This window comes from Olea europaea, unplaced genomic scaffold, assembly GCF_002742605.1.
Source record: "Olea europaea var. sylvestris unplaced genomic scaffold, O_europaea_v1 scaffold2435, whole genome shotgun sequence".
Classification (NCBI taxonomy): domain Eukaryota; kingdom Viridiplantae; phylum Streptophyta; class Magnoliopsida; order Lamiales; family Oleaceae; genus Olea; species Olea europaea.
In genome coordinates, this window is record NW_019242538.1 from 61,930 (window position 1) to 72,649 (window position 10,720).

At 37.9% G+C, this 10,720-nt stretch overlaps 2 protein-coding genes across 2 annotated transcripts; one reads left to right on the forward strand and one right to left on the reverse strand.

The window, feature by feature from the left end:
• Positions 1-5,646: 5,646 nt before the first annotated feature.
• LOC111382099 lies at positions 5,647-6,751 on the forward strand (the record flags this gene model as incomplete). The annotated part of the gene is made up of 1 exon (XM_023005969.1): positions 5,647-6,751. A coding segment is annotated over one exon (921 nt), but the record flags the coding sequence as incomplete, so codon positions are not given.
• A 1,216-nt stretch (positions 6,752-7,967) lies between these two features.
• Positions 7,968-9,468, reverse strand: LOC111382102 (probable methyltransferase At1g27930). The gene has a single exon (XM_023005972.1). The coding sequence runs from the start codon at positions 9,136-9,138 to the stop codon at positions 8,293-8,295; it is 846 nt and encodes a 281-aa protein (XP_022861740.1). The 5' UTR covers positions 9,139-9,468; the 3' UTR covers positions 7,968-8,292.
• Between the last annotated feature and the right edge of the window lie 1,252 nt (positions 9,469-10,720).

The following is a 10,720-nucleotide window of genomic DNA, read 5'->3' on the forward strand; positions in this document are numbered from 1 at the left end:
AATTTGATGGACAAAAATTCCAACATATGAAAAAGAGTACAAATAATTTGGAGTTGTAAAATGCTGCCTAGTTAAAATTTTGTCAAGAAAATCCAACAGAACAAAACTTGATTGAAGAAAAAGAGTACAACCACTGATTTCAATTTTTGTATCAAACGATCCTTGCCTTGTATGTCAATGTCTTCAACGTTGATGTCTTTTATATCAATGTTTTCAAGAAAATTCAGTGAAACAAAACTTGATGACTGTAGTAACATGATGACTTGAAAAATAGCTCTTGTTGTTTCTTTTCAATAGTCTTGTACATATAAGAGTTATTATTAGGGTAAATATCTTGTATGTTATGGACATTCATTATATAAAAAATATGCCTCGTTAGAAACTTATTAGGAAAAATCCTGTGGAAAAAATTTTAATGAAGAAAAAATGGTACAATAATATTTTAAATACGCTACAAAAGTTATCTAGTTAAAAACTTTGCTATAAAAATGCAATGGAACAAAACCTTGGTCAAGAAAAAAGAGTACAACGCATATGTGCTCGTCCTCATGATAATATCAATTGAATTATTCTTCAAGTATATTAAATCTTTCAAGGTAACATAAAAAACCATGCTATATAAGTTGGCTATAATTAACTTTATTATATGCATATCAAATTTCATGCATTGTTAAACTAATAAAATGTAGACTTGTGACTACATCCACCCCATGATAATTTATCTATTTATACAAGTCTTCACTAAATTTATTAATAAAGAGTAGTATATTTCATATTATGATTTTACTTTTTTCCATTTTTCATTTCGCATAAGTATACACCTTTAAGTGTTCAGACTTCATGTATTGTGTCCATTTATTTGGTCAATCATTTTTTTATCAATATATTTCGATGCATTTATTTCGATTTCTTACTATATAATGTTGTATATCATGTACAAAAGTGTTGTCGATAATTTTTTATTTTGGATTCTGTTTATTTCTTTATAATGACATAACTTACTGAGATATCTTTGTTTTCAACATATCTGGTACCTGAACTTTTTTTAGGGTTTTAAAATTTGTTATGTTTAAACACTCATCCAGAGTATATACCTCCTCAATGGGACCATTTTTGCTAATTGCTCCATTATCATTTGAAGATTTTTGTATTAAAAACGAATTTCATCACACTTCGGATGTGTCATAAATATATCATATATAATACTAATAAATTATTCTCCTAAGATATCAATTCGTATTGGAGCCTTTAAAACTAGTGTTGTGATATTGTTGATCGTTTTGGTCAGTAAATGCATCTAAATAAACTATTTTTCGAACTTCTTATTCAAATTATCTTTTGGGAGGATAATGATGCATTTGTACATTATTTTGGCTTCTTAATTCTTTACTTTAATGCTGAGAGATTTTTTCCAATCAAATTGACAATCAGCAAATTGCGTTATTAAATATAACCAATTTAAGATGAGGGTTAAAACTACGCATTTCTTCTCAATATTTTTAATTTTTTATTTTAGTGCATTGTGGTGGACTAATTGAATTATTAAATAATCTGATAAAATTTTTTGTCTATAATAGGAAGAATTGTGATATGGACATAACGCGTAATAATATTCTCTAAGCAGAAATGTAAAGAACTTTGTTGACCACCGAACTCCTATCTCATGAGATTTGTTCGAGGGGCCCATTTCAATCATATGTGAGTTCAAATTTTCCGCAGCTCGGATTAGACCCGTCGTAACCTCTGAAAATATCATAATTACCACATCAACATCTCAAATCAATACACTTGTCAGGAGCGACGTCACCACCGCCCAAAACCACAAATCCAAAGCCCGGAATCTCAAGCCCCTTACAGGTCATCATTGCCTGGAGAAAACATTGACACCTGTCCACTGGCCTCGTCGACCAATCACCAGAGAATTCGACGACTTGAGTTCCGAGCTCGGTATTGTAGCTTATTTGACTGATTTGATGTAATTTCAGCTAAAGCCATGTATAAATAATGGAGTAGAAGTTTTGTAAAGAAAGGAAGAAAGAAAGAAAGGAGACACACACAAAATCATAATCCGATCACGTCTTCTATGTATATTTCATGATTCGATTTAGCAATAAATCAACCTTTTTCCTAAAGTTGGCTCAAAATTAGCTTTGCAAATTTTTACGTCAACAGTTTGGCACTAGAGGAAGGGCCCCAATTGTGAAAAATAACCCCACTCTCCCCACAAAACCCGAGAACCATGAATCATAGCTCCAGTTCTAGAAATCCATCTCACACCCACCCTCATGAAACCAATACTCTACTAAGTTCTCCACGACGACAAGACCCACAGATGATTGCTATGAGGGAAGCCCTAGAAAAACTAACAAATGCAGTGGGATGATTGGAACGGAGCCAAGCCCACTTGTCCCCACCACATACTGAGGTAGAATCCCCTGCAATGACAAGGGCAAGACGTCATCCACCAGGAGGACTCTCCACTTTTCAAGAGGAGAATCCTCAAGAAGCCAAACTGACGAAGTCAGAAGTAAGGATCCTCCGACAAGGAGGACCGGCAGCGTATTCGACAGGTTGGGGACCACACTCGCTAACCCCTAAGCGAGGACAGGTTGGTTTCGACCTTAAACTTCCTTTGGAACAGACAGAACCCGAGCTGAGAGCGCTGAAAAGGCACATTGCTGTGCTGGAGGCTAAAAATAAAGGTGGCACTAAAGACTATCTCACTAAGAGACATTCCCCATTTACTGAGGATGTCCTCATGGAACCATTGCCTAAAAAATTGAAGGTTCACCACACTCGCTAACCCCTAAGCGAGGACAGGTTGGTTTCGACCTTAAACTTCCTTTGGAACAGACAGAACCCGAGCTGAGAGCGCTGAAAAGGCACATTGCTGTGCTGGAGGCTAAAAATAAAGGTGGCACTAAAGACTATCTCACTAAGAGACATTCCCCATTTACTGAGGATGTCCTCATGGAACCATTGCCTAAAAAATTGAAGGTTCCCCAGATGGCCGCGTACGAGGGAGATGGAGATCCCCTGAGCCACCTTGACAAGTACACCTCGTGGATGGAGCTGCAGGGGGCAAGCGACGCCATCATGTGCCGGGCATTTCCCCTAACTCTGGGAGACAAAGCTCAGAGGTGGTTCAGGAGACTGCACCAGAGGTCAGTAAAAATTGGAACGACCTGGCCACAGCATTTTTAGCCCAGTTCATGGGTTCCAAAGCCAGAACCACTCCCAAGGAGCGGTTAGTAAGTATCAAACAAGGAAAGAGTGAACCACTACCCGAGCAGGTTCAACAAACAATCCATGGAAGTAGAAAAAATATTCGATGATGCCGAACTCATGGCAGTACTGGCTGGGCTAAGGCCCAGAACGAGATTCTGGTAGTCGATACACGAGGACGGCCCAAGAACCTATCACGAGTTCTTGAACCAAGCTGAAAAATACATAAGTGCTGAAGAAGCAACCTCTGATCAAGAGGAAGCCAGGTGCGATCTCGACCTTAGCAATACGACAAAAGAGAAAAAGCTGAATAACAATCCTCAGCACGAAAGAAAGAAGGACAGGAGAGAAAGAGAACGTCACAAGGCACAGCCGTATAAATTTCGAGAATACCACCCACTCAAACCTCCTTGGAAAAAGTATTCATGCAAACTAGTGAAAAAGATGCATTCCGCAGGCCGGTTATCCAGAAGAACGGGCAAGCACGACACCACTAAGGATGATACTGTCGATATAACACGATGATGGTTTATGACATTGATAACTGTTGGGAATTGAAAGAGGAAATTGAGTACTTAATTCGAAGAGGTTGGCTACAGGAGTTTGTTGCCGAACTAAAAGCGGATCGACCTCCTTCGTAGCAACCATTGCTACAGGGACCTCCTACGCGAGCTCAACAGACAGTTCACAATCGTAATCCACCCCCACGTGCCGAAATCAAAATGATGGTCAAAAGATACCAGTATATTGAGGGATCTAGAAGGGCGAGACGAAGACAAGCTCAAAAATTTCGGATCGTGCCCAACTATGAAGATCAAACCCTCAGATCGGCACAGACCATGAATAGTTTTGGTTCACGGAAGAAAATTCTCAAGGAATCCCCCTGGTGGTTACCATGCCAGTTGCTGGCGTGAACGTTCACATGACATTAGTGGATAATGGGAGCTCGGTCAACATACTATATTCACGGACTTTGAGGCAAATAGAAATATCAGAACGCTACCTTCAACTATACTCAAGAAAACTGCAGGGGTTCTCTGGGCGAAGCCCCTCGTCAAAGAAGGATTCTGGCGAATTTAGTGGTAGTCGATCTACCATCTAACTACAATGCAATATTAGGACGACCCATATTGTACGAGCTAAAAGCCCCCACATCAATCTATCATTACTGTATGAAGTTCCCTACCCCTCACGGGATCGAGATAGTTCGAGGAGACCAAGCTGGGGCTAGAGCTTGCAATATCTACCTACCCAAACCTCAGGTTAACATGCTAAGGGGCAGGGCAAATACGCGAGTCGGGAAAGCCAGACTGAAGAGACCAATCGTGGCGGATCTCTCTGAGATCGGTATAATTGAGAAATATTTCAAGTGACCTACGGATGACCAGTTACTCTTTGATGAAAAAGAGGTAGATCCACATCCCTACCTCGGAGTCCTGGTAATCTCATTACCTATCGCCGAAGTAACCATCCCAAAAGTCTTGGTGGATACGAGAAGTGCTCTCAACATTATCTTCGGCAACAGCCTCAAGTGGATGGGCATACCTGCCAACTTCTTACGACAATACTCAAAATGGTCCTTAGACTAAGAGGAGCCCTGACCTCACCAAAGGATCGATCAAACTCAAAGTTGAGTCCGGATCGGCACACCGTCAAGTAAAGATAAACTCCGAGTTTGTGGCGTTCGATACTCCTCGCCTTATGACGTCGTCATGGGGCAACCATTGATATTCAATTTGAAAGCAGCGGTGTCATTATACCACTATTCAATTAAGTTCCCCACTTTCCATGGTATGGACGAAGTCAAAGGAAACAGGGCTCTCATCGATACATGTCAATTGAAAGCCTACGACCGCAGTCAATGCATCCTCTCTAGAGTGCATATGGCTCATGTATGGGATTCCAAACTCAGTTCACTAGACCAGAGGATCAAAATCGAAGGAGGAAAACCCGTCGAAGAGTTGGAAGGAGTCCAAGTTTGTACAGACGATCCGTCAAAAGAACTCCAAGTCAGGCGCGAGCTGCAACCCTCCACCCAAAGTAAAATTGTGGCTTTTCTTAGACAGAACCTTGATGTCTTTGCCTGGTTCCATGGGGACATGAGAGGAATAGACCGCAAAATTATAATGAGTCTTTTCATATAGGGGGTCTACAGGGAGGGAATAGCTCCTCGAATATTCAGTCGAAATGTGTATAAACTATGATCGCATCCGATTTATAAAGGTGGCAAACCAGGGGGGAGGCCGCCGCCACTCAAGTTTAATCGGCGAAGTTTGGATACTTGAGTCATTTAAAAAAAATAAAAAGAATGTCTCTCTTCCCCCTAGACACTTTCATTTATTTGATTACATGCTTTTAATTGTGTTTATTTAGTAACTAGAATGAGAGTTATGTTTCTGATTGGATTATTTTCTTAAATAACAGAAAGCACATACTGTGATTCCTGCTCACTTGGTAGCAGAAGCCATATCAACACTTAATGGTCTTGATCTGAGATGGTCAGGCCCCATTACACCTAGCGAAAGGCAATATGTGCAGCAGTATGTTTTTGCAAAGTATCCAGAATACTGCAATGGCCTTGTTGAAGAAGGAGACAAGACCGATTTATATAGTCTCTCTGTCAATGATGAATCATCAGAATCCATGGCTGATGACAGACGAAAATCCCCGATGAATTCTGTTAGGGAGTCATCTTCTCCTTCAGATATGGGCAAAATTCAATTGGAGCCCTCCAAATTACTTGATATCCTGGCTAAGAAGGGGTCTTCCCAGGGGAATTTTATTTCCATCCCAGAAATACAGGTGCGAAATCGAGCCTTGCAGAATTGTGGATTGACAGAAGAGGATTATTTGGTGCTTTTTACCCATACTAGCAAGGAAGCCATGATGATGATTGGGGAATCCTATCCCTTTTTCAGAGGAAACTATTACTTGACAATTCTTGGAGAAGAGCGTGATTGTGTAAGGGAATTGGTACGGAATAAGGATTCAAAGGTTATTGCAGCACCAGAAACATGGTTGGATTTAAGGATCAAAGGATCACAGCTTAGCCAGTACTTCAGAAGAAAATGCAAATATAGTCCAAAGGGGCTTTTTGCTTACCCTGCTTGCGTGAATGAAGCTCGTTCCTCCATGCATTGGATATCAGAGGCACATAGAAATTCTTGGCACGTTCTTCTTGATGCAACGGGTTTGGATGTTGGGAAAAACCGTCTCACACTTGCACTTCATCGGCCTGATTTTGTCTTGTGCACCGTTGATAATATGCATTCTCAACCCGAGAAGATCACTTGCCTCTTAGTAAGGAAGAACTCATTCGATACTGCACCACCATCCGCGTAATTATTTAATGTGCACTGTTCTATATCAAAGTGTTGAATGAGAAAGATTTTCTTCTTCTCAGTTCATGTAATTTTTCTGGAAATTAGAGACACAGCAATCTGATGCTAAGCCTAGTTGCCATCTGTTATAGTTATGCTCTAAGTACAATTAAAAATAAATAGATAAAAGCTAAATTTTTTATCCATTATACTCTTCGATCCAAATCTGCTCTAGTTATAGCTGTAACATCAAGCATACAGCAAATGTTATATTAGCAAAATATGCAGAAGAGGATAAACATTCGAAAAATTACTTTTCATTTTCTCTTGTTGATCGCTATAAAACTAGGGTTAATTATTTGAATGGTCACTGAACTTTGTAAAGTATTACTACTTAATAACTGAACTTATAAATGCATCTCAGTGGTCACCGAACTTTGTAAAGTATTACCACTTCATAACTAAACTTAAAAATGTATCTCAGTGATCACTGAACTATGCACCGTGTTATCTATTCACCACTCAAATTAAATTCAACAATCAGCATCGACTTGAATGATGGAGTGTTATACGATGCAACACAGTGCATAATTTAGTAATGGATGTACCTAACAGATTTCCCACTTGAGTGATGAATAAGTAACATAGTGTATGATTCAGTAACCATTGCGATGTATTTTTAAATTCAATTATGAAATAATAACACTGGATAAAGTTCAATAACCATTCAAATAATTAACCTGTGAAACTAAGATGGTAAGTTACGTTCAGAAGCCCCTTTGATGTGAAATATAATCAGGAACAGTTGAGAAATCACATTCCAAGGTAAATGACAACAATACGACAATGAATTGTAAGAAATGAGCTGGAATGTGAAAGTAACACTAGTTACCAATAAATTAACAACACTCAAATTTGTTTGAGAATGCGACTGTTTATTGTTGAAGAGTCCCCCAAATAATCCCTTTCCCGCTAAGCAAGGATTTGTGCGAAGTAGTAAACTGCTCACCTACAGGAAAAAAAGAAAAAAGAAAACGCACACACACTCAAATTAATCGAAAATAGCCCATGTCGTGTGGGTGAAAGTTTAGTACAAAATTATTGCAAGATTCAATTTTAAATATAACAACTCATCGGGATTCGTCAAAGAAAAGGCAATATCGAATACTCTATTCTATATTAAAAGAATAATGCCGGATATACAGGTCCCCTCACATGCTGGGTGAGGAGAGTGGATGATTATTTTAAAGAAAAAAATTATCCCACCCCGTATAATGTGTGTGGCCTGTACAGATAGCAAGATTGATATTAAGTTCCCGTTTGGTGCTCATTTTTTTCAAAATGTACTTTTTTCTGTCTTCTTTTCAACCACACATTTTTTATTAAAATACTATTACATATAAATAAAAAAAAATTCTTATTTTTCAATCACACACTTCCCATCAAATTACCATTCTAAAATGCATTTTTACGTAAAAATTGCCCTCAAATACCCCCTAAATTTTTTTGTCTCCATTTTTTTTCAAAGTTATTTTTAACTACATCCTTCATTAGACTCTAATTTTTATACTTTTTATTCAAACATTTTTATTAATTTTTATTAAAATATACTAAAAACTTTACTTTAATGTAAACGAAACGCCGACTTGCTAATGAATTTCGAGTAATCTGTAATCACGGGAAAGTGGGGACTGTCGGAAAGGAAGTACTAATCCCCACATGATAACATGAGCACTGGGGGCGCATTCTAGCAAAATGTACTGTTCATGGTAGTAGTTGGTGGAATCTCGAAATGCCATAGCCTCCCCACAGCCTTCACCAGATTCTTCTTACACAAGAAGGTTTTTGCGTAAACCTTCTCCACCTTGCGCTCCACGTCATGCAAGTACACGTGGGTAACGCCGGGACTTTTCCTATTCCTTGCCATCACGGCGGCGGAGTAGATAGCTGCCATCCTCCCCGGCGCTTCTGGGAAATACCCACGCGGCGCGTCAATCATTATAATGTCCCACTCCTTATCGTACACCTCGTCCTGTAGCATATTCAGTGCTAATTTGCATCTGCTATTACCGCGGATGAAAGATTTTGTCGGCGAACAGTCCCGTTCATTGCGGTAGTGCGAGAGGAGGTCGTTGGCGTGGGAGAGCTTGGTGCGGTAGTTGACAGTGTTGGCGTGGAGGCCAGGGGCGTTTTTTAGTACGGTCTGGACCCACTTAGGATCCTCCTCGAGGAATAAGGTGGTTCCGCGAGGGTTGAAAGAAGCCCACATGAGGGAATCGTGACCCAGTCCGAACACGAGGAAATTGCAGGGAGAAAGAGATCTGAGAACGTCGTAAGAGAGTCTGATCTCATCAATTGTTTGCTGTGGGATCACTTTCGAAGTCGCGTAATGGAGAATGGCCTCAAGCTGGAGCTCCGTCCCGTTCGCGGCGTTGGCCGGCCGCCGTGGACCACCATTACAAAATACTATAGAAGAAGCATTTCCTCTTAAAAATGAAGCAATAAGCAACGCGCTGCTGATCAATACCACCATAGCCATGGCCAGAAACCATGGATTTTCAGGCTTAAACTTGTGCTTATGGCTTTTCAGCATGATCTCAGTTTTTTGGCTACAAATTCCTTCTTTTTACTTTAACAAATTAATGAGAATCTGAGAAATGAAAGGAAAGATGAAGGCAATGGAGATTTTTGCAGTGAGGAATGGATTATATAGCAGTGTTTGAGTTCAATTAGAAGAATCGTGAGACTATGAAACTTGGAGGAGACCAAAACTCCCAGGACTCGATAAACAGAGAAAGTAGTGGCAATCACGATTCATATTCGAAGATTGATAGGCAATGTATAGCTTTAATTAAACATATTTTCCACCAGAAATGATGGGGAGGGTCCTTTAGAGATAAGCCTAAAATCAAATGGAATATTGCAAACAACACAGTACCTATTATTCATTAGAAAGATAAAGGGAATAAAAGTAAATAGACTTATATATTTTATTAAAAATTAAATACTCATATTTATAGAGAAGAATTAGAATTACAAAAGATACAACAATTATATTGACTAGAACTATAAGTGTATAAAAGTCATTCATAACTATTACTATATTTACAAAACTTCATCTTGAACGACAATTTTCACAATAGTTATCTCATTGAAATATTGTTTGGCAAAAAATTTGATGGACAAAAATTCCAACATATGAAAAAGAGTACAAATAATTTGGAGTTGTAAAATGCTGCCTAGTTAAAATTTTGTCAAGAAAATCCAACAGAACAAAACTTGATTGAAGAAAAAGAGTACAACCACTGATTTCAATTTTTGTATCAAACGATCCTTGCCTTGTATGTCAATGTCTTCAACGTTGATGTCTTTTATATCAATGTTTTCAAGAAAATTCAGTGAAACAAAACTTGATGACTGTAGTAACATGATGACTCGAAAAATAGCTCTTGTTGTTTCTTTTCAATAGTCTTGTATATATAAGAGTTATTATTAGGGTAAATATCTTGTATGTTATGGACATTCATTATATAAAAAATATGCCTCGTTAGAAACTTATTAGGAAAAATCCTGTGGAAAAAATTTTAATGAAGAAAAAATGGTACAATAATATTTTAAATACGCTACAAAAGTTATCTAGTTAAAAACTTTGCTATAAAAATGCAATGGAACAAAACCTTGGTCAAGAAAAAAGAGTACAACGCATATGTGCTCGTCCTCATGATAATATCAATTGAATTATTCTTCAAGTATATTAAATCTTTCAAGGTAACATAAAAAACCATGCTATATAAGTTGGCTATAATTAACTTTATTATATGCATATCAAATTTCATGCATTGTTAAACTAATAAAATGTAGACTTGTGACTACATCCACCCCAAGATAATTTATCTATTTATACAAGTCTTCACTAAATTTATTAATAAAGAGTAGTATATTTCATATTATGATTTTACTTTTTTCCATTTTTCATTTCGCATAAGTATACACCTTTAAGTGTTCAGACTTCATGTATTGTGTCCATTTATTTGGTCAATCATTTTTTTATCAATATATTTCGATGCATTTATTTCGATTTCTTACTATATAATGTTGTATATCATGTACAAAAGTGTTGTCGATAATTTTTTATTTTGGATTCTGTTTATTTCTTTATAATGACATAACTTACT

Bases quoted from the DNA above. Each gene is read 5' to 3' on its own strand.
- LOC111382102 (XM_023005972.1), bottom strand. From the start codon at position 9,138: ATGCTGAAAAGCCATAAGCACAAGTTTAAGCCTGAAAATCCATGGTTT.